This window comes from Octopus sinensis, linkage group LG2 (assembly GCF_006345805.1).
Source record: "Octopus sinensis linkage group LG2, ASM634580v1, whole genome shotgun sequence".
Taxonomy (NCBI): Eukaryota; Metazoa; Mollusca; class Cephalopoda; order Octopoda; family Octopodidae; genus Octopus; species Octopus sinensis.
In genome coordinates, this window is record NC_042998.1 from 113,438,070 (window position 1) to 113,463,210 (window position 25,141).

At 35.1% G+C, this 25,141-nt stretch overlaps 1 protein-coding gene across 3 annotated transcripts in view; it reads right to left on the reverse strand.

The window, feature by feature from the left end:
- Nucleotides 1–24,992, reverse strand: part of LOC115224149 (sphingomyelin synthase-related protein 1) — a 54,891-nt gene extending 29,899 nt beyond the window's left edge. The window contains exon 1 of one of the 3 annotated variants that reach the window (XM_029794944.2): nucleotides 24,845–24,992. In XM_029794944.2, coding sequence (XP_029650804.1) covers nucleotides 24,845–24,851 — 7 coding nt within the window. In that variant the 5' untranslated portion in view covers nucleotides 24,852–24,992. Of the gene's footprint in view, nucleotides 1–21,030; nucleotides 21,199–24,844 lie in introns of those variants that run through there. The other 2 variants (XM_036498993.1, XM_036498996.1) reach the window with 2 other exon arrangements.
- Nucleotides 24,993–25,141: the final 149 nt, after the last annotated feature.

The following is a 25,141-nucleotide window of genomic DNA, read 5'->3' on the forward strand; positions in this document are numbered from 1 at the left end:
GTTCTGAGTGGCCTTTTCTCATCTCTTGGATACTACTTGGCATGTGACATGTTCACTCTGCTCTATTCTTGAATTACCTCATTTCAGACATACTCTTACACTAATATTCCAAACATGAATCTTTCCATGGCCCTTTGTGTCATAGCCAATCAATGTTCTTCCCTCTTTATAATAGCCCATGTATCATATGCACACAAACACACTGAAACATGCTCAAAGTAGCTTCCATGTATACTAAAGATCAGGCTCACTTGCCACTGTGCATCCTCAATCAATTTGAATTTCAGAAGGTTCTCCTTGTCTTTGACAAGAATTATCATTAACACTAATAATTTTGCATTTTGTTAGGATTGTTGTTTTAACAGACAAAAATAATATTTGGGCCATTACAGTGAATATTGTAGTTCCACTTAACATTTTCTTTGTGTAGAAAGATGGCATCCCTGGAGAATTTTCCCATGTTATATACATAAATAGATGGACAACAGATGTTAAATGATGATCACACACACACATATTCACAAATGCATGAAAATATACATCTACACACATGCATGTACACATGTCACATGTGTGTCAATATCTATTTATCTATTGTACATTTTGAGTATTTATGTTTATTTCTGAAAATATGAACTTCTGAGTATATTTTTGTAATGTAATCTGTTATGGGTTTGAAATTAAGACACAAATCAATAATGTATAATGAATGCAAAATTTAACACATATGGAGGTGCAATTTTCTCAGCAATATTTCTACTCCTATTAACATGTGTAGTTGAGATATACCTAATTGTGGCAAGTGAAAGCAGATAGATCTGCCAACATTCATATTGTGAAAGTAAATAAGTTAGCTCAGTGAACATCTGCTTGACAGTTGTGTTAGTGAAACAGATTATCAGACATTTAAGGAATCTAACATCCTCTATAGGGAGCATACACTACAGACTAGCTCTCTCTCTCTCTCCCCAGACCTGTCTGCAACCTAGTTTTAATTACCTGTGAACTACCTGGCTGCTGAAGTTAGCTAGCTAAATTACTTATGTTGCTAACAAAAGCTCTTGGTAATGGGATGAATATCACTTCATTTATTCTCTTTGTGGTCAAACATTCTGCTAGGAATGGTAGCCAAATCTCCTTCAAATCTCACTACCGTTTTAAAAAGGAGAAAATATTTCAATAAGAACATATTGGGAATATTTTTGATCACAGAAGAAAACAATTCTAACAAGAAAACAATTCTTATTTCAATTAAAAATTAAAAGTTTTTCATTTAATTCATCATCATCATTATTTAATGTCTGTTTCATGCTGGCATAGGTTGGATGGCTTGACTGGATCTGGTAAAACCAGAGGCTACACCAGGTTCCATTGTCTGGTTTGGCTTGGTTTCTACAGCTAGGTGCCCTTCCTAATGCCAACCACTTTACAGAGCGTACTGGGTGCTTTTTACATGGCACTAGCACCAGTGCTTTTTATGTGGTACTAGAGGATGTAACAGGAAACCACTAACATCATAGCAAGTTATATCCAGAAATATATCTGGCTTTAAAAGAAACATTACGCAGACAAATATGCATTTCATTCTGTGAAACTGGCATACATGATAGAAAGGATTTAAGTGTAAATTTTCACATACCTAAGCCACAATGAGGTTGTTTGATCTGTAACAAATAGCTGTCATATCTCACTTCAATGGAGTGGTCACAGCTGGAATGCTTTGATTATTGGTTTGGTCAATGAGGAGTACTCTGGGCTAATCAGTAACAACATTGCAGTAACTAAAATGTGATAGCACTTGTATTCTGTTACTGGTGTCATGTTTTGTCAAATGGCCAAGACACTCCACTCTAGTTGGTTCAGACTATTATAACCCAAGAGTCATTACTTAGTTGTTTTACTTGCTTGAAATAGCAGCCAAATATCCCTCAAACCACATTATCATCATCGGTAATTGTAATTCTAAACTATATCTAATGTGAAAGAGAAGGTACTGACTGGAATGTCTTTGGTGACAGGTTTACTCAATCCCCAGTTGACCTGGGGTTAATAACAACAATCAAGTAATTATGAGTGAATAAGGGAGCCAAAATGTCATCACTTGATCTGCTAGAAATAGCAAACAAATTTCTCTCAAATCACACCAACTACCTTAAAAAAAACCATTGGATGATATAGTCCTACATAAATTGTGCACGGGGAAAGCAACATCAACGCTGTATAATTAACAGTGAGTCATTATCTTGCAGTTCTGACTTCAACTTCTGGACCTGAAGAAGAAACAGAAAGTGCTGACACTATATCATATTGTAAAACCCTGCTGGTTGATAATGGTTTATGTATGATGATTCATGTGTTAGAGTCCATCCAATATTAAATTCATTATCAACAGCAACAACTCAGTGAATATCTTATGTGATGAGACATGATTTGGTTGCAACAATGTGGAAGGAGGGAGGAGGAGGAGAAAAATATTGGATTATTTATCCTTTCCTTCGTGATATTCATCTCAGTTTTGTATAATTAAGTTATGGTTAAAAGAGAGCCTTTACATGGTCATTTGACCTGATAGAAATAGTTGCCAAATCACCCTCATATCAAACTGTTTTAACATAGAAAGAAAACCAGAAAAAAAAAATCACTCATCAGCCGGGATTATCACAGCTGTAGCACCTTTGTGGGCCTGCTTGATATGATCAAGACTACCTGGGATAAATAAGAACACACAAGGAGAATTTGGTCACTGACTGATTAGGAACATTTCAAGTGTGTGTGTGTGTGTGTGTGTGTGTGAGTGTGTGTGTGCACGTGCATGCACACAGATTGGCAAGATTGATTCAGTAGTAAAATGTTCCTATGAAACTGTTGCAAGTCAACATATGCAGAAAAGACAATTGCTAGGAGGGAACGCTAGAAAATTTTAACATTTTGAGGAGAAAGGATGGATGGGGTGGATAGTGCTAGACCTGGGGAGAGGTTGTACACAACATAGGTGACAAGTCAAGATGAGTGAGGCTGAAAATAACTGAGTGTAGGTGGTACAACACAGTTGGCTCCAATAAGCAGAGAGAGGAGACAGTATCCTTGTAAGTCAGAGGCTAGAGGATCTGTGAGTGATTTTATGCAAATCAGTAACTGTTCCCTGGATGCACTGTAAGATGTCTGTGCATAGAAGCAGGACCATTCCAGAAGTAGGAAGTTTATTTGAACCTTGTAAAAGACCAGTCATTTTCTAAAGAGAAAATGCCCCCTTTGTTGTGGCAAGACACCTACTTCTGTGTTTGTCTCTTTGTCACACTAACTTTCATCCTCTGACACAAGTGTCTTGCTTGTCTCACAATTCCTTGTCTTGTGAATTACCTGGCTACCCAGCCACTGTTGATGCCATGTTCAAAGAATCCAGTCCACACTGTAATGTGGTTGGCATCTGAAAGGGCATCCAGCTGTAAAAATCTTGCCTAAACTAATTTTGCCTGTGCTAGTCCCATGTAAAAAAGCACTGAGTCTACTCTGTGGAGTGGTTGGTGTCAGGAAGGGCGTTCAGCCATAAAATCCTTGCCAAAACAGATACAGTAGCCTTGGGTTGATTTTCTACATGGCCGGGTCTTGTCAACTGTCCTATCCATGAATGCATGGAAGATGGACGTTTAACAATGATGATGATGATGATGAAAGGCTAGGTTATTGAATTACAATCTTAGCTATATTAGGGATGCTTGTTCACCAGAAGAGATTGTCAGTGATACTGAGGCTTAACGTTTATTGTCTTTGCAAGGGCTGTAGTTATGTGCTGCTCATGGGGCGAGATGCAAAGCTGTATTCTTGATAAGAGCAGTGTTTATGCTGTATTCAAATAAATAACAACTCTTCTAAATGAACTGAATTCTTTTATCACCAATAAAATTTCAAATACAGAGAGCAATGTATTAGTGCTGTTGTTTAAAAATCTGACATTATTGAAGGAAATGTGTTAATAAGTCATCATAATGAAATGGTTAAATATAACTATATTGGCTGGAATGCCTATCATCAAAAAACATTCCAGTTTTGATCAGCTTATTTTTTGTTTGATTTTCAAATACAGTGCATTTGGGGATTACATTATCCAATAATGTATCATCATCATCATCATCATCAAACATCCGTTTTCCATGCTGGCATGGATTGGACAGTTTGACTTGGATCTGGCCAGATTCCAATTGTCTCTTGTGGCATGTCTCTATGGCTGGATGCCCTTCCTAACACCAACTACTTTACAGAGTGTACTGGGTGCTTTTTATGTGCTACTGGCATGAGTGCATTTACACAGCACCAGTATGAGTGCATTTTATGTGGCACTGACACCTGTAAAGGGAAGCTCTATGTATAGTTGACAGCAATTTTACTTAGCTTGACATATCTCCTCTCAAGTACAGCAAATTGCCACAACTCCCGGTCCCTTGTCATTTCCTCTGTGAGGCCCAGCATCTGAAAATCCTTTCTCACCACTTCATTCTATATCTTCCTGGGTCTACCCCTTCCACAGGTACTCTCCACAATTAGAGCTTGGCACTTCTTTATGCAACTGTCCTTGACCATATGCATCACCTGACCAAACCAGCGCAGTCTTCTCTCTTGCACACAATATCTGATGCTTTTTATACTCAGTCTTCCTCTTAAATCATTTACACGCTGTTGTGTGCGCACACTGACACTGCTCATCCAGCAGAGCATGCTAGCTTCATTTCTTTCAAGCCTTCACAAATACTCTGTAGTCAAAGCCCATGCTTCACTGCCATGTAACACAGCTATATATACACAGGTATCATACAATCTGCCTTTCACTCTGAGGCAGAGGCCCTTAGTTACCAACAAAGGTAGAAGCTCTCTGAACTTTGCCCAGCCTGTTCTTATTCTAGCAACTTCCTCCCCTACTGCTAACTTGGTTGCCTAGGAACAGAAGCTATCTACAACTTCTAATGATCCTACGCCCAAGCATTTGAGAGAGTCTATTTGCATATTTTTAGTGCTTATTGTACCCACACATAAAGGTTATTTTCTCAGTTAACCTTCCTGTGATACTGCTACACTTCTTATATGTCCAAAGCTTGCAAACAGTGATGTTTAAAGGAGATTTAGCTGCTTTTTGCAGCAGGCCAAGCAACCATATAGAAACTCCCTTGTCAGCTTGAAAACTCAATTGAATTATCTCATGTCATTCTGATTTGACAGACTTTAGTTCAGCCCCTTCCTTTACACTAGTTTTATTATTTTGAGGAGTGTTGTTTAGCCCCGGGCCAAATATACTGAAACAAATCTATGATCAAAGTGACCATCTGGTTTTTTTATGAGTATTTAAGACTACATTATCTGATGGGTTCCTGCTTTTAAGATGGCAGATTATGATTTAGCAGCTATTTCTGGCAGACGAGCAAGCATTTGGAATTTCCTTTTTTTGCTTGTTATAATTACAAGTAGGATGGATACTCAAAGTTAAAAAGTATGAGATTAAAAAAAAATTTCATGAAATAACTAATTAGTAACCAGAAACTGATGCCTTACATTTTATACATTATTATTCTCAATAATAATAACAATTAAGTATAAAATCAAAATGGATGGAAGAAGTTCACTTCACAGCCACGTGATTCCTGGTTTGATACCACTATGTAGTTCTTTGAGTAAGCATCTTTTACTATAATCACAGGTTGATCAACATCCTGGGGTTAAAACTTGGTAGACAGAAAACTACATGGAAGCCCATTGTAAATATCTATATTGTGTATAACACTGTAAATATCTTAAAAGATGTGTCATTAAGGGAATTTAACTGAAAGAGGTATGTAAGTTAACCACTTGATAAAGAAGACTGATAAAATGTGCACCAAACTAATTACTACTGGAGCACATATAACTGATTAACCATTTTAATTCCAATGCACCCAAGACTGCACCTAGCTCCATGATACAAGTTTCTTGTTTTCAAGTGATCTAAATTAAACTCTTTCATCAGAAATTTATGTATATTTAATTCTTTAGCATTCAGATTACTCTATTAAATGTAATGCTTATTTATTCACATTGTTTTGAATTAATCATGCATTTTCTTGTAGCTTTGATATCATGATGTGATTGTTTATTTTTTAGAATGACATGGTAGGTAGGTGTGAGAGGCCAGATATGACCAGTTTTAACTTAAAACAAGTAGAGTATTTGGGCTGGATATGGCCAGTTTAAATACCAAAGGGTTAAGTTGAAAACACCAGCTTAATAACAACAAAGTTATTTTATTAAATTCTTCATTATTTTCAAAAGTAATAAGAACAAGAGCAGTGTATATTACAAAAAAAAAAAAAAAAAGGTAACTAAAGGGTTAAAACCCCTTTAACCTTTTTGATACCAATCTACCTGAGACTGGCCTTGGTTCTGGTATAAAATTTACATTTTAAAGTGATTCAAATTAAAACCTTTTAATCAAAATTACATGTTACTCTTTTACTTGTTTCAGTCATGTGACTGTGGCCATGCTGGAGCAACGCCTTTAGTCAAGCAAATCGACCCCAGGACTTATTATTTGTAAGCCTAGTACTTATTCTATTGGTCTCTTTTGCCGAACTGCTAAGTTACGGAGGATGTAAACAGACACACACATTATATATATATATATATACATATATACGATGGGCTTCTTTCAGTTTCCGTCTATCAAATCCACGCACAAAGCTTTGGTCAGTCCAAGGCTATAGTAGAAGACACTTGCCCAAGGTGCCACGCAGTGGGACTGAACCCGGAACCATGTAGTTGGTAAGCAAGCTACTCCTGCGCCTGTTAATTTATGTTCCAAATACCAAATTAATAATGACAAAGTTATGTGACTAAATTCTTAGTTATTTTCAAAATTAACTGGGACAAAGCCAGTGCATTTCAATAGAAATGATATCTGGTTTAGTAACAAACAATTCTGACTTCTAAACCAAAACAATGTTTGAAAGTATACCAACATTTCTCTTGCCATCAGAAATGGCTGCTGCTAATGAATGATGTTTGACTAAGGAGTGACTTCAGAGTTTAAAATGACTAATAGTTGAAGCATTATGGCATGAAAGTTACACCCAAAGAGCAGACATTCCATTGAGTGGAATTTCTTGATAGAAGCGGATTGCTTCACATAGCCACATAAATTCATGAGTTTTGTGCTAATCACAAGACTTAATTCTAAATGATTTAATGGTTTAATCACTCAGTTGATCAGTTTTACTGTACAATGCAGTGTTGGTATTTATGTGTGTATGGAATCTATATTGGTTTTGCGGATTCCACATGATATCCTATCACAGGGACAATATTTATAGTTTTAAATAATGGAGAAAAGCAGGTTTGCTCATAGCTTGAGTGTTGGACAAAGGAACTGATATCAAAATATTGAAGTAGATGATTGCAACTGTTGGAAAAGGAAATATATAGGATATTTAGTAACTAATTAAGTAGAGACTATCGATATATTATAAGTAAAAATAAGTTTTAAGCAATTCTGATTTTTTTAAACTTAAGAATTCTGTCAATTATAAAGCATTGAAAATATATTAAAAACACATTAAAAATTATAAATCATTTAACCGTTTAGCATTCAGATTATTGTCAAATATGATGCTTGTTTATTTACATTGTTTTGAATTAATCTTGTAACTTCAAAATTGTGATGATGTGATTATTTTTAGCATGACATTGTAGGGAAGGTGTGAGAGGCTGGATCAGACTGGTTTGGGCATAAAACAGATAGCATATTAAGGCCTGATATGACTAATTTAAATGCTAAAGGGTTAAAAAACTGTATTATGAACATTTCCTTGAGTGTCTATGCCAGACGATTTGTCAAAACAGTTTGTAATTCCTTTTTACAAGTTCATATGTTTTAAGTTCAGCTGTGACATCTAATTGAGCATTTATTTCTAAGAAATGTAAGTTTGATGTAAGTCACTGTAGTCATGGTGAATGATCTCTGCGTGTGTGGTGGTGGTGGGGGAGAGGAGAGTAAAGACCCTGCTTTGGTCATGAATGACCATGGGATTGCCCCTAGAAAATTCCCCTCTGAGGCACAAGTCTAGGCAAGGTTGTTTGTGGAAGACCAGTCTCCCCTCTCCACACCAATGTTGTCCAAAGGAAAGGCAAAAGGCTGAGTGAACTGGAGTAGTGTAAAGAGCACAACACAAGCTTGATCTAGGAATCAAACTCACAACCTCACGATTGTAAGTCTGACAACCTAACCACTGATCCATGCACCTTTATGTGTGTGTGTGTGTGTGTGTGTGTGTGTGTGTGTGTGTGTGGCACTATTCAATGCTAGGTAGATTCAGTCTATTTAGCAATGAATTTAGAAAACAACATCACTCTGATAGAGATACAACATAATATTACTGGCCAGATATAAACATGCTGTTACTCCAATATCTATCTATCTATATATATATATACACATGGATGTTAAGGGATGATGATACACACACACACACAGAGTAGAAATAGAAAATCCTTGGTATAGTAATGTATGTTTGAAAAAAAAAATGAAGAATAATTTTGATAATTATTTTCCACTTTAATGATTAGATGTTTACAAATCATTAGATGTTTGTAGATGTCTCATCTTTGAAGTGGAATATGATTTATCAGAAAAGTCATTCTTATTAATTTTTTTGTATCTCAAGCCCTTCAGCCAATGAATAGGACATTATTCTGACTATAGCATTTAACTAAATATCTTCACTGAGTAGATAAATGTCTTCACCCATAGCAACACTGTTGCCAGGGGAGATTGATTTATATACTGAATAGTAGTATCATTGAAGGTACAATCATTCATGCATCAAAAGCTAATGTTTCCAAGTTATGAAAGGGATTCCTTTATCAACAAAAATGGGGTTTTTGACACATTATCCCCAATGCTTCAAATTCCAAGTTGTCATGGGATCTTGTTGCTTAGCAACAGGTTAGCCCAGATCAAGCAGGTTTTTTACAATTTAATGTTTTGAGAACTAATCTATTTATAATGATTAACACCTACTTTCTCACGAGAGGGAAATTATTTAAAAAACAAAAAACAATGTAGCATAGGTTGTGATGGAGATTTTGTGGCTATTTTTACCTCCCTCAAATCACAACCTACTACCTTATATTACAATGATAATACACACACACATATATATATGTGTAAACGATGGGCTTCTTTCAGTTTCCCCTCTACCAAAACCACTCATAAGGCTTTGGTCAGCCTGAGGCTATAGTAGAAGACACTTGCCTAAAGTGCCATGCAGTGGGACTGAACCTGGAACCATGTGGTTGGGAAGCAAGCTTCTTACCACACAGCCACACTTGTGTGTATGTATGTATGTATGTGTGTGTGTATATATATATATATATATATATATATATATATATATATATACACACACACACACACACACTCATGATAATATATATATACAGCGGTTGGACAAAATAATGGAAACACCTAGAATCATACTTTTGAAATATCTATAAAACCATCAAAAGCTTGTTTATTTTTGTTTTTTGATTTATTATTAGTATTGCTTAATATGTTTAGCTAAAATTACTGTTTCTTTTCAGATATCAGAAAAAGGTAATTAAAATTCATTAAAATGACAGATCTATCGAACTTTCAAAGAGGTCAAATTGTCGGCATGAAGAACATTCTAGTGAAGTTGAACATCTTATCTGGCCACCATAGTCCCTAGATCTCAATATTATTGAACATTTTTGGTGCATTTTAGAAAAATAAGTAAGGAGTTGATATCCTCCACCATCAGACTGTTTTAGCTGAAGAATGGACAAAATTCTTTTGGAAACAATTCAAACTGTAATTACTGCCAAAGGCAGTCCTACCTCATATTACAATAAATTTGTTTGAAATTTTAAGGTTTCCATTATTTTGTCCCTGTATATAATAATCCCAGAGACACTGATTGGATGGCCACAGTTGCAATACTTTAGAACACAAGTCTGCTGGATCAGAACTGATTTCTGTTTAAACAAGAACTGCTGATTAACTAACGGGGAAAATCACTAGATTGGCAAAAATAGCAGCCAAATTTCCCACAAATCACACATCCTACCATATTTTAAAGGAGGAAGGATACAAATGCTTAAAGTTTAAATAATAAAAAAAATTATAGAGTATGGTCAAGACTGGAATGGTTTTAATAATAGGTTTCTTTGAACAGGACTGACTCAGGGGCAAAGACAGCATAGCTTAGATTTGAAGTGTAAAGGATAATGTATCAAAAACTTAATTTTGTTAAAGGGATCCCCTAGCTTTTGATGCATGAGTGAGTGTAGCCTCTACATTGTTGCTTGATCTGTTAGAATTAATAACCAAAACTCCCTCAAATAACACCCCACTAAAAATAGCTGTGTGTTGAGAGTTTTGACAACTATTTCTAACAAGTCAAACACAGAGGCTTCTTCAGTGGCTCATTTAGAATTGTTTGGTTTTTCAGGAAAGTGAAAGTATAATTAACATAGTTCCTCACTATTTTCAATCTTCTGACATCAACTCATCTGAGGCCATCTTCTAATATAATAAATGCAAAACCAAATTTTTGTGTGTCAGTGTGTCACACTTTTACGCCCTCTCTCACTATTCAACAACACTTCTACTATTCCTCGTGTTGGTGTGAGAGTAATAGTAGGCATAGAGACAGTGAGGGCAGTGGCAAAGACAGAGAGAGAAAGAAATTTAGGGAGAGTTGATGATGTTTTATTAAGAGTAGTAGTGTTGATGGTGACAGTGGGAGTAATAAGAGAGAGAGAGAGAAAGAGGAAGATAATGTACAACTTTGTTTAATCATGTCTCTTTGACAGAGAAATTCCTGTCACCAACATACTGGACACTATCATTTTTGTTTTTTGCTTTCTTTAACACACACATATATATATACACACATGCATGTTGTCTCTTCCCCAATATTTAACATGATACTCATCTGTATAACAGTGGGTTTTATTTTTCTAATATGTAAATATTGTGTAAATGTTGAAATTAAAAGAAACCTTCCTTCTTGGCACCTTAAGCAAAAAATGCTTTTAGTGATGGCCACACCCCATCCTTGAACTCATGTCTCATGCCAGTAGCTACACAATGGTAAAACAAATTCCAAATTGAAAAGAAATCCCCCCTCCATCACACTACCTATCTATCTGTCTGTCTATCCATCTCCATTGTCCTGAAACCTCACCCCAAAAAACAAAAAAACCAATGTTCTCTTAAAAAAAAAAAAAAAACATGATTTATATAAATGTTAGAAGAAAGCACTAATAATAATGACTAAATAAAAAATTTTTTCCCCAAAAATTCTGGCAAGCTCCTCTTTTCTCAATATTCAATATCTGTACACCACTTCCAACACTCTATACATACACACATAAAATATACTTTAATTGAAATAAAATTTCCCCAAAATTAAACATATAATAAATGTGAATGTCAGTGAGTCACACTTTTGCAACTTTAATAAAGCACAAGGTCTCAAATTTTGGGGAAAGGGATTAAGTCAATTACATCGACCCCAGTATGTAACTAGTACTAATTTTATCGACCCCAAAAGGATGAAAAGCAAAGTCAACCTCAGCAGAATTCAAACTCAAAACCTAACAGCAGATGAAATACTGCTAAGTATTTTATCTGGCATGCTAACAATTCTGCTAATATATCTATATATATAAAACTGTAGTTGTGTGAGTGTCTGTCTCCTACGATTTAGATTCCTAACTCCTCCCACATTTTGTGGTGCAGTTTAACCAAATTCGGGTATCTTATAGTCGTGATTAATATCGAACCCGTCTGGCTATTAGCGCGCGTCTATGATGAGTCTACGATTTAAAAAATAATTTAACATAATTTTTTATTCCATTTTAATGCATAATTTTTCGTGTGTCGATGGCGGTGGAGTTGGCGTCCACGCTCAAACACCTGCACCTGTGTTTGCTTCTCCCCCTTCTTCTCTCCCTCGTGAAGCTGTGGGGAAGGGAGTTTAAGGAAATCAACGTCGTAATGCGTTGTCAAGGAGACCAGTGTTCTTTTAGAACAACGACTTCATGGCTTGAAGACACCAAAACAGAAATGGCTAAGAAAGCCCGAATTGGCATCTATAAAGGAAGTAACTCTCTAAAAATGCTTATATAGTTATTTCCCTTACAAACCCGAGCAACGCCGGGCGATACTGCTAGTATATAATAAATGTGAATGTGTGTCACACTTTTTCAACTTTACTCCTAGAGGCCATAGCCCAACATATCATACCATTTTGGAATCAGGCTGACTCTGTGAGTAAATTATCAGAATTATTAATGTGAAGGATATGAAGTCTATTCAAATCCCTACATTTTCCCTCACATAACTGAAGCTTTGTATCTCCCTAAGAAATCATTTTCACATACAAATTCTCTCTTTAAAAATCAGTTTCCTTTTGCATATTCTTCCAGTATTTTATCTTGTCATAGTATTTCCCTGAAGTTCATGTCAAAAAAGGACCCAACAGTTTCTTTTTCTTATAGTATTGTTGTTTTATAAGGTCAGCCTTTTATTTATTAAAGGTTACTAAGTTCGATTTGAGGGAGATTTGGATATTTCTAACAGTTAGTCCACATACAGGCTTACATTGTTAGTACTGTCATTGTTGTTAGCCTTGAGTTAGATTTATTTGAGCAAACGAGGTATCAAAGGTATTCCAGCCATGATCAAATCTTTTCTCACGCACAGTACATCTGGAACCAAATTATGCAAATGCGTTTTCTTTTGAGAAAGTTTGGTGTGAATACAGAGATTTGACCACTATTGCTAGCAGGTTGAATATTTACACAGAGGCCTCCATTGTTGGTTTGTTGATAATATAATTGTTTTAGTTGGTAGTAGAACTAGCATACCCCAGACTACATAATCCAATATATCTGTCATTTTTAAAGATATTATAGAGTGATTTTAGGGAGATTTCTTAATGGGCCAAATGATTGCATAGTAAATCCTTAGATAACTTGAGGTTTTTTAAAGGGCCAGTGTTTGTCTTTGGTTTTTGCAGTTTTAAGTAAATGAGAAATGAATATCACATTGGATAAGACAGTAAACTAATGCAGGACACATTCTTTAGCGATTTAATACCTTTCCAATGAGAATACACACCACCAAAAGTACAGAGGAACAGAACTGTCACACTGAGTGTATTCACCTCACTTGCCTCTGACCCAGATACCTCCAGAATCTAAAGGCATAAAGAAATAGACTGGACGGGGGGGGGGGGGAGCAAGAGAGACAAAGACCACAATATGCCCAGATAGTTACACTGCATCACAAACAATTTAGCATCATATAGTAACATATACAGTAAAGTCCTCAGCTAAGCAGCATCCTGGCATATCTGAACATCAGGTCTGTGAGTCACACTATGTTAGTTGGTTGACTGTGTGCTACATATCAGCTTCATCACAACAGACCCAAGACAACACAAGTGAGACAATGTAGAATGAAGTGTTCTAGTCAAAGAAACAAGGACACACACTGAATTTGAACTTATGACCTATCAATAAGTAACCATAATACTTCCTTCTCTTGGTCATTCTATTTCTACTAGTAGAAAAATATACCTTAAAGTGAAACCTTTTCCTCACAAACTATTAACGTAACCTCAATGTTGTTCCTGAACCTGCTAGAAATAGAAGCTAAATTTCCCTCAAATCACCTATTAGTGTCTTAAGGAGAGAACACACTGGATAATGTTCCTAAAAAGATAGGATGGTTTCACTTAGAATGCTTTTGGTCACAGGTCTATTTGATGAGAATAGGCCAGTGGCTACACAACAATGGCATCAACTCTTTCTCCAGTTTGATAGCCAAGATCTACACTGGCAATATCATAATATAAATAGTATATTAGTGGTAAATTGTTTTGTTTAGTATATTTAAATATTGACAGTAATGAAAGTTATTTACAAAGAAAACAAAAAGACATTATATCCCAATATAATGTAAACTTAATTACTACAAGCGAATAAAAGATGCTTATGAATAGTGCAGCTGTTAGCAAAATCTCAATGGCAAGCCTGCAGGAGTAGCCTTTACCTGGTCACTCAACCTGTTAGTAATAACAGCCAAAATCTTTCAAATCATCATCAAGATTATTAGCATACTTATTGCTTCTCTTGTCAGAAAGTTTCTGTGAATTGAACTAACATTATTTTTAATCTTACAAATTTCTTCTCTTCTCACAAACAACAACTCCAGATTTCCAGACACTTTACTGCTTGGGTAATTGAGAAATATTTCTGATTTAGGTACAAAGTCAGCAATTTTGAGAAGAAGGGATTATATTGATACTAATGACTCCAGTACTTGACTGGTACATTATTTTATTGCCCCAGGAAGGATGAACAAAGATGACCTCTGCAGGATTTGAAATCAGAATGTAAATAATAATCCTTTCTATTATAGGCACAAGGCCTAATATTTGGAGGAGGGGCCTAGTCTATTATATTGACCCCCAGTGCATAACAGGTACTTATTTCATTGACTCTGACAGGATGAAAGGCTAGTTGACCTCAGTGGAATTTGAACCCAGAACATAAGGACAGATGAAATGCCTGGTGTGCTAATGATTCTGCTAGCTCACAGCTTAATAAAAATAGCCATCATCACATTATACCTGTTTTTATTTTCCATCCAGTATGGTTTGGATGTATCCACACTACAGTATAGTCTTGCCATATGTTGCAATCTCTTATCCTCTTTATAAGGTTCAGCATTCTGAGATCACTTCCAACATCCTTTCATCAGACTCCTAATTTTGGTAGTTTGACTTTCTTCACCCAACTATCAGCCTTCATGTCCATCCATACAAGTGCAGTCTTCCCTCTTGCACATTACAGCTTAGTACTTGTTCATTTTCTTAGCTCAGCTGTGCTCTGTCATTTATACATGCTGGCATTACACAACCAATTGAGCAAGCTCACCATATTTCTTTTCAGCCCTTTCATTCAATGTCCATGTTCCACTACCTTGTGGCATTGTGTTTTTCACAAATGTTGTATGATCTGCCTTTCACTCAGAGTGAGAAATTCTTCATTGCCAACAAAGGTAATAGTTCTGAAACTTTACCAACACTTCCACTGCTGAAGAACACATTAGACAATGTCATCTTTGATTAGTAATGCCTGAGATAAAAATGGGAAGGTTATAAGTGGAACATCTTTGGTTATAGGTCTGTCAGACATCAACATTAATTTCAGTGGAGATATTTCTGTCCATGATAGCATGGTAGGAAGAGTTTTGTAGTGTTGAGCATTATCTTATTGTTGATTAACTATTTTTACAGTTATATTTTCTAGCCTGTCCAACTTCTTAACCTTTTGAACCTGTGAGTACACTTTAGCAGGCATGATTTCGTTTGACTATACCTTTGGGAGATGCAAAAGTGGGTGGCTACATGGTTTTGTCTTTACAGTTTGTTAATTGGTAGAAACATTATTTTCAGTTGTAAACACACAACCTTGTGGCTGCATTTTTGTGTTTTCCAATTTCATTTGTCTATAGACAAATGAAATTGCATGTACTTAAGTGTACATAAGGGTTCAAAGTGTTAATTTTGAATTAGGACTCACATCATAAAACAAAATTTCAGAAATAGTTATAGGACAAATAGTAAGGAGCTATCATTGATGCTTTTTTGGTGGGGTGGGCTTCAACTTTTTCTCCATCCAGGTTCAATGCCTATGACCTGTGTAAGGCATATCAGATACGTGATACAGACATGGTTGATGCTCAGTTTGAACAACTGTAAGTTTACTTCTGCAGGAAGAGAATTCCGGAGGATTAACATAATTGATTTGAGAGGAAATTTTTAGTGAAGGGCTGGAGTGATGAAGGCGAGAGTGATCAGAAGATTAGAGACAGATAGGTGGAGATGATATTCATCAAAATCATGAAGGTCCACAGAGCAGTGTTTATTTCTGATTTCCATGGTGTTAAGTGGAGAATTAAATCGTCTAGATAGGTTGCAAACCTACTGCAGGTATCATCTTTTCCTATTGGCAGAATTGAACTTCCAGCAGGAAAAAATATCGGAAAAATAGCTCAGCACTGTACACTAATGAACTATTTCATAATATTGACATTGTTTATAATGGTGAACCATATCATCCTATGGTGGATACCTACAGCTAGACACACCCAGCCATTACAAGTCTGTCTTGGTTACTGAAATGACAGTGTCTGTGACATAATTGTTAAGTAACCCTTCAACTAATTGTCTAATACCTTACTGATTTGATCTAACCATTAGTATTTGAGTCAATATGATGGCTTAGTAATCTCTCAGTACTGTACCATAATTTTCAACTCCCTCCCATTACATCTATAAAATTATATTATGGGTCACCTAAAATTCTTTAAGAGTCCAAATTCACAAATTCAATTTAAAACAAATTTTACTTAATTCTGAGTCATATTACAAATAGCAGGGTAGTCATAATAGTGGAAAGAGTGGAGTCATACAAAACACCTTGTAATATTTAGTGATGTTAAGGTGGCGAGCAGGCAGAAACACTAGCATGCTGGGCGAAATGCTTAGCGGTATTTCGTCTGTCTTTACGTTCAGAGTTCAAATTCCCCCGAGGTCAACTTTGCCTTTCATCCTTTGAGGATCGATAAATTAAGACTCAGTTGCGTACTGGGGTCGATCTAATTGACTGGTCCTCCTCCCCCAAAATTTCGGGCCTTGTGCCTAGAGTAGAAAAGAATATTTAGTGATGTTCTAAGGCTGAGCGCTGACAGAATTGTCAGCACGTGGGGCAAAGTGCTTAGCTGCATTTCAACCATCTTTACATCCTTCATTGAAATGCTGTTGAATTTGACTTGGCCTTTCAGAGTCAATAAAATAAGTACCAGTTGAATACTGGTGTCAATGTAACCAATTTACCCCTTCTCCTGAAATTGCTGACCTTGTGCCAAAATCTGAAACCAGATCTAAAGTCAATTTTGCATTGCATCTCTCCAAAGTCAACGAAATATTTCCCAGTAAAGCACTGGTGATTCAATCACTATACCTCTCCTCAAAATAAGTGTGGACTTCTGTCAAAGTTAGAAATCTATAGGACACATTGGATAATATCATCCTTGACATACTACAAATAAGTCAGGGTGATCACAGCTGGACTGCTTTGATCATTGGGGCTAAACAATAGCATATATATATTAGAAATAATAATAGGGACATACCTTGGTTATGTTTTTGTACTTTTGAGGTATCAAAAGCCAAAATATTTAAATTTAAATAGGAGAAATACTCACTCTTAATACTGTCATATTTATCTTCACAATTTTATTCTAGACATATAGGGAGTGAAGATAAATTCCATAGTAACTAGAGAACTTTGAAACAGATGATTATAGAAGCTAGGTAGAGTACCAACAAAGGGAAAGTAGCTACATTGAATGAGCTCAATTATTATGATTGGTCACATTGCTTCAACCTGTCAGGTTACTTAAGAGACAAAACTATTATTAAAGAGTTACAGTTAGATATTTCTATAGGACATATTTGTCACTGATTCACAATCAGTGTTTGTTTACACCCCTGAAACTTAGCAGTTTGATAAGATAAGATTGGAGTTGACTGGACAAAGCAAAACAAACCCTTCAAGGTGGTGCCCCCAGCAGAGTCGTAGTCCAATGACTGAATAAAGTGAAAGAATAAAATAAAAGAATACATATCACACATCCTGAACCAAAGAAGCTTCTAGAGGTTTGCTAGACCTGCTAGAAATAGTAGCAAACCACCTTTGTTCCATACTCTAGTATCTTAAAGGGAAAGATAGCATTTTAAATCTGTTATTGTTAAGTTCCAAGTCTGCCAAGGATTGAGGAAACCTATGACAGAAAACATTCCAGCTGTGATCATCCATCTTAATTCAGATATAGCAGACTGTAGTTCTAAATGTACCATGGATCTTCCGTTTTTAAAGACTGTTAGGTGTGATTTGAAGGAAATTTGACTAGATTTCTAATAAGTGATCACGTTTTTCATGATGGTCGTGCCTTCATCACTGACACAAAAGATACCCCACTTCTAATAAAGGCAGTATGGTCATGACTTAATCCCTAAGTGTTTGATCAAAGTTTAGCTATGATTAAGCAAGAGCATTAGTTAATAAATGAGAACATAACATCTACATTATTTTAAAACTCCCTGTCACTACTATATGATGTAGACAAATTTATACCGACATAATTGCAGTTTGGTGTCCTATTCCTCACCCCACCCCGACTATTTCCTCACGGCTTTCAGAAAAATGCATATTTCAAATGAGATTTTGTAGAAACGTTTTCGATACAATTACGTTGATAGAATAAAAATAAAAAAAGTTTCGGACCACTTCCCGATTTTGTTTCCATATAACTCTAGGGTGAGTTTCGGATGATTACCTACTCCAAATCTTTTTAATAAATTTAATCTGCACTATCAAAAGATGTACGTCAGCAAAATTTCATAAGAAAAAAATGTATTCTTCAGAAAGTTACGAGAAAACTCAGAATGTGGTGTGCACCAAATAACCGGCTTTAATATAATTTCCGCTCTAAGCTCATTGTGGACTTAATTATCGTAAATGCTAATGCGACCAAAACTCTAATAACTAGCCAACAATAATAAGATGGAATCTAATACGTTAAAATCTTCATAACACTGAAGAAATAGATGCGTTAAGCACTCAATTATCGTAAACACAACACTAAATCCAAACTCCGCGGTGTGTGTGTGTGTGCTACCCCATCCGACAACTACTACGCGCTGAAAAGAACTCGGTTATCTATGTCAGTTATCGTCGTAAAAATGTGGGGATAGTTTCAGCACCAAACTAAATAAAAATTCCTCACAAACCACGCCCTACCGTCTTATTAAAGGGCACACAAGATAATCATGTCCAGAGTACAGTATTTTAGAAGAAATGACTGTATAGTCAGGACTGGAATGGCCTTTAATCATAGTTCTGTCCACTCCATCAGGATTGACTCTTGATTAAACATTGCATGAAATCAAGGAAAAAGACTACACAGTCGCTTGATCTGCTTGAAAGAGCAGCCGGTTTTCTCTCAAGCCACACATTGAATATTGTAGTCCCGAATTAATTATTTGAAACACAAGCGGGGGATGATCTTGTCTGGATCGTTTCAATATATATGCCTTAGGGCTAAGCAACAGCTAAATGCTGTAGGGTGAGTGAATGCCACGTGATTCCAGACAACTGAAAAATGCATACTGAATCTAGGCTGCTACACCAACCGATCGACTATTTCCTAACAGTTGATCAGCTGCCTCTTTACTGTTTGATCAGTTCAAGCAAGATTGATAGACGTTACTCAACAGTAACAACAACAACAATACTTCTGTTAAACTTCTTTGTATCTGAAGTAAAAAGTGGAGAAATTCATAACTGGTATTTCTAAATTGACCAACATTTAACACTCATATTATTACAAATGATTCAACTAGAATCTTGCAGCATAAAATTCAGTTCCACTTTTGAGTTTATTTATATTCCTATTTGCAAACGCAGAACGTCAGTAGTTCTTCCAGATTCTACAATTTCACAGTATATAGTACGAGCTTATAGTTATTAGTTTAAATAGAGTGCATGTCGGGGTAAGGAGAGGATAAATAACTATTTTTCATGAGGAAGTTAAAGCCTCTCAGCAAATTATATATACATATAGGACAAAGCATCACCATTGATATATATATATATATATATATATATATATATATATATATATATATATATATATATATATATACACATATAGGACAAAGCATCACCATTGATATATATATATATATATATATATATACATATGCGTACGAGCAACACACATAAACACATACATATATATACACACATATAGGACAAAGCATCACCATTGATATATATATATATATATATATATACACACACATATTGGACAAAGCATCACCATTGAGAAAGCAAACACTTATGCGGGCGATGAATACCAAGTGCTCCTCTCATAAATAAGATTAGTTTTAAAATGCATATAAAGATGGGTATATTATCAAGATTTAGATAAATGGTAATTAGATCTAACAGTATGCACACACAAATACATTCACAGACATAGATGTATAACACACACATATACGCAAAACGTTATTACTTCTCTCTCGTAAACAAATTATTGTTATGAATGTCAGAAATACTGGTCATTCAGTTAAACTCCAAAACGAAAGAGAAATAAAATAGTAGCTAAGTCAGTATTTAACATATTTAATGCAGGAATTGGCGAGGGAAATGACAACATAACTATATTTGCAAAACTAAGGTGGTTGTTTAGCAACAGGTCAACCACGACAGAGTAGACCTGATTAAGAGCATTTCAATCACGACTATCTCGTTTTTTGAAGTTAGTAAAACATTATATAACTTGCCCTTTATGCAAGGCGGTCGAGTGTGATTTGGATGTTATATTTGAATGCCAGATGGCTGCGTAGAGTGGGGTTAGCAACAGAACTTTTCTTAAAAACTTCTCAAACTTAGTGTATTTCTGGACTGAACAGTTCGTGGCTTTCATTTCTTTTTTGCATGACTTTTGTAATTTTTGCTTACAGAGGCATGACCAGAAAATAAAAGTGGAAGTAGGGCAGGAGGTAGATGCGCGGGATATTTTTAAATGCAAGATATACATGTGAGCTATGGGTTGATGTGATAAAAAAAAAAAAAAAAGCGGGGAATTACAAAAAGAAATTGCTGATCACTGGCATAGAAGTTCACTTGGCTCGAGCACGTTAATGTTTTTTTTGTCTCTCTCAAAAGTTAGATAGGGAAAATAAAAGCATAAGGTATCTATATACTGATTGGGATAAGAGACTTTCTAGTACTGAAACCAATATTCGCTAACAATACGTTGAAAACAAAACATTCATCTTGAAAGTATAAGTGATATCCAATATGAATCATACAGGATCGATCGAAGTTATTACTCACCATTTTCCCGTGTATAGCACAAAATAAATTATTCCACAATATTAATCTCTTAAATAGTTCGGACTATTTTTTTTACAAATCGTAAAAGTGAAGTGTGAATTCAAGTTATATCTAAACAAGTACTTTGACACTTCCAATGATAACTAAATTAAACTGAGTTACTAATTGCGACTGAATAGAAGCGAGTTTTTTTTTTATATAAGCGTTCCTATACAAACAAGTACAGCAATAGAGGACTAATTGACGATAACAACACATGTGACATGTAGGAAGAGTGATTGTCGTATTAGTACAACTGATAAATGATTATCTTTAACTGTTGAGATTAAATATGGACTATCATTTCCATCCAACTTCTACAGTTTGTTTTTTTATGGGTAACTTTAACCCGCAGTAACTATATTTCGTTTGATAAGAAACTATTACTTTAGAAATAAAAGTTTTATTTCAAAAAGGAATTTACACACATGGAGATCTTTCGCTTTAGGGACGTTTAAGTGGAGATGAACCCCACCCCACCTCATCACCAATATGGGGGATGTACATAAAGTGGCCTATACATATATAGTTAAACGAAAGCGTTCTCATCACCAGTTCTATCTTTTTATATCGTAAACAATGCTGTTCAATATATCCTTCCATTATTATTATTTTTTTTTTAAAGACGGTAGGATGTGATTTGAGTGACTGCTGTTTCTAGCATGTACGGCTTGCATTCTATTACTATTTGAGTCGAGTAAGTTCTATAAACCTACAGTATATAACTGGTACTTATTTACCAACAGTGGTATAATGAAAAGATACAGCGAATCGAGACAGCAACTTAAGAATCAGTTGGTACTTTTTTTTCTTTTTAAAGTTCAATAGATTTAACGAAAAGATGGATTTATTTCTTTTTCAGTCTCGCAAGTTTACAATATAAACTAAAACAAATGAGCAACTAGTGTAAACAAATAAACTCCTACAAATGTCTGTCTCACAGAGTAAACCTTATAGTCAGATGTGTACTAAATACTAAGAAAGGATATCACATGCCAGTGAGTTGAAAACTTTCGATCAACTGAGATTATCTAAGCAATTAGTAATTTAAAACTCCATCAATGGAAAGCTGTTTAAAGATCTAAAAAACAAATATGGGAAATAAATCCAATAAGATCAGCTGATCAAAATTTTCGGCCCAGTGCTTCTGAATTGTGGTGGTAGTGCTAGCTGAGAGGATTAAACGGAGTGGACAAACTGTTTAGTTAATTTCAGACGCTTTAAAGGCAAGTACTATGGCGAAGAAAAGTATGCGGATGCAAATTTTATTTTGTCTTCTCATAAACTAAGAGAGAGAAGGATTTAAAAAAAAAAAATTCAAAAAAAATCTGAGAGTCAAACTTAACAGATCCAAAATTTCACTAATATTTTTAGAGCGGGGGTGGTATTTATCAGTTTGAGAACCGTTGTTTTAGACAATACAGCTTGAAATGGCCCCGGTCTTTAAAGCCAAATAGTGGCTCAACGAACGTGTTTTGGCATTACAATCCTGATATTCCACATTAACTTACCAAGTGAGTAGGTTTCACCGAGGAGGCCTGATAAGACCGAAACACATCCAGTGGTTCATCGGTTACTTTTAAGACCAGATCCACTCCAATCTACTTTCTTCAGAAATTACTATAAATTGATCTTGCTGAGTGCTTTTTAATCAACATTTTAAACATTTCTTGATGGAATTTTTGTTTTACTAATTACTTGGATAATTTTAGTTGATCGTATTGCATAGGTAAAGAATACGTTCACCACCTGTTTTCGGCGTAACAAACATCCTAACCCTAAACACCGAGTGTACGTATTCTTTACTGTATATATATATACATACATACACACACATTAACGAGAGAACCCCTAAGTGGTCGTTCAGCTTGCTAGAAATAGCTGTCAAATCACCCACAACTCACATCCTACAATCTTAAACTAGGGAACACAGAAGCCTCTTTGTGGAGGCTCATCCTGTTAGAAATAACAGCCAAATATTCATATTAAAACCAAAATTCGGACACGTTGTACAATATAATTTTGGATGTGTATAAAAACAGAATAGCTGGAACTGCAACGTCATTGATCTTAAATCTTGAATAGAACTGACAGGAGGTTCACTCTAACGTAGATTCGCTCTAAAAAGACTATATCATCATTTTAGAAATAATACCTTTGATCATGGGTCTGCTCGATCACAGTTGACTTGGGGCTGGCTAAACGACATTTACACCGTCAAGATGAAAGTGGCTTGGCAGTTTTTGTTTTCCGTTAGAAAAATGAAGACCAAAAGAATACCAAAAAAAAATCTATTAGAATGGGCAATATAAGCTATGGCGTTCATCACTCCTTCAGGGATAATAGTGATGTATATTAAACGACATAAATAACTTACAAACTAGAAGTGAAAAACTGGGCTGGTTACGAGTTGTTTATCAATGGACTAAAGGTACACACACTCGCACGTGTGTGCGCGTATACGCTATTTCATACATTTCTTTCAAGAATCTGACTATTAAATTTGACAGTGTTGTGATTATATATTTATTATTAGACTAGTGTATTTGCAGGATTAGGTGGTATTTTATAAGCTGATTCAATTTTCAATTATAAGTAGTACCACAGGGAAGCTTGCCTCTGTGTAGTAAGCACGACGTGGTAGAAATAGTAACTAGATCTCCCTCAAATCACACCAACCGCATTGAAAAGGGAAGAATATATTGGATAATAAGTTGTCCAAGAGACGCAATAATCGAGAGAATGACGGGATAAACATTAGATTAAAAGTTCAGTTTTCAAGAAGTGCTAATAGCAGTCTGTGACAATTTGAATGAAAGCAAGGAAAAGAAATGTTGCGTCATCACTAAATAACAAATTAGAAACAGCAGCCAAATAGCCAACTCACGTGGTTATCAAAAAGGAAAAAGCATTGAGATATGAACTCATTGATACATGCTTAAAAAAACGGGATGGTCATAGCTGGAATGCCTTTGATCAAAAAGTCACCTCGACCATGGTGATAAATAACATAAACAATCTTACTACCTATATCAATGAAATATTAGCAGAATTTCGGATTAGGAATCGCGTATTCTCCTCGAGATTTCTAATCCGAAACTCCGTCGTAATATTACTGGAAAAAAAAAGAAGAAAAGTTTTCTAGGAATACCTGATGTAAGCCCAACATCAGTAAAGTGATAGAAACAATTCGATCAAATGTACCTTCCGCTCAAATGTCAGGACTTGTGCCTATGCAAGAAATTATTATTACTTAAAAGTTACTTTGGAGCAACAGCAACTGACTGTAATATATTTTAGCGAAGTATTTTCTGTAATTGCTTCAAAAGTCAGATCTTCTAGAAAGATCGCTGACAAAATAAAAAAAAAGCAGACGAAAAGTAATGATAGAACAGTATTAAAATGGATCTTTGGTTTAAAACAAAAATATTTTAACTTAGAAAGATATTTTATGTAGGAATCGAAATAAAATAATTATTAGAAAGATTTAAAAAAAAATGCGCTCGTATCTCTAAGGTAACGGGGGGTAAACGTATTGGAAAATATAGTTGAGTGGTGTGTGAAATATTAAAACAACATAAATGTGATGGGAGTGTTTATCTGAAAGAAACACGTTGCAAGAATCTTTGAATCCGACACTGGAATTGGCAGAGTAAATTAACAATTTATATATATATTTATCATATCAATGATAATATTGATTATGATTACAAGAATTAAACAATCAAATAAATATACTATATATATATATGCATATAAATATATAATCACTCACCAGGCATTGCTACCTTCTAATAATCATTTTATCTTTCTGAGTTTTCATAGTAGCATTTCATATTTCTGACTTTTTAAAAGGGGAGGGGACGACAGAGGAATTGTCTCTGTAACCTTTGACCTCATTATGTCATGCAAGAGGCTGTCGGGAAATAAATTCTATGTCCGTTATACTAGAGAATTGAGGGAGGGGGGAAATTTTTTTTCTTAAAATTAATAAACGAATAAATTTTTTTTCCAGTTTTATTTATCTATTTAAATTTTTTTTCATATAATATAAACATAAAACAAAAAATAA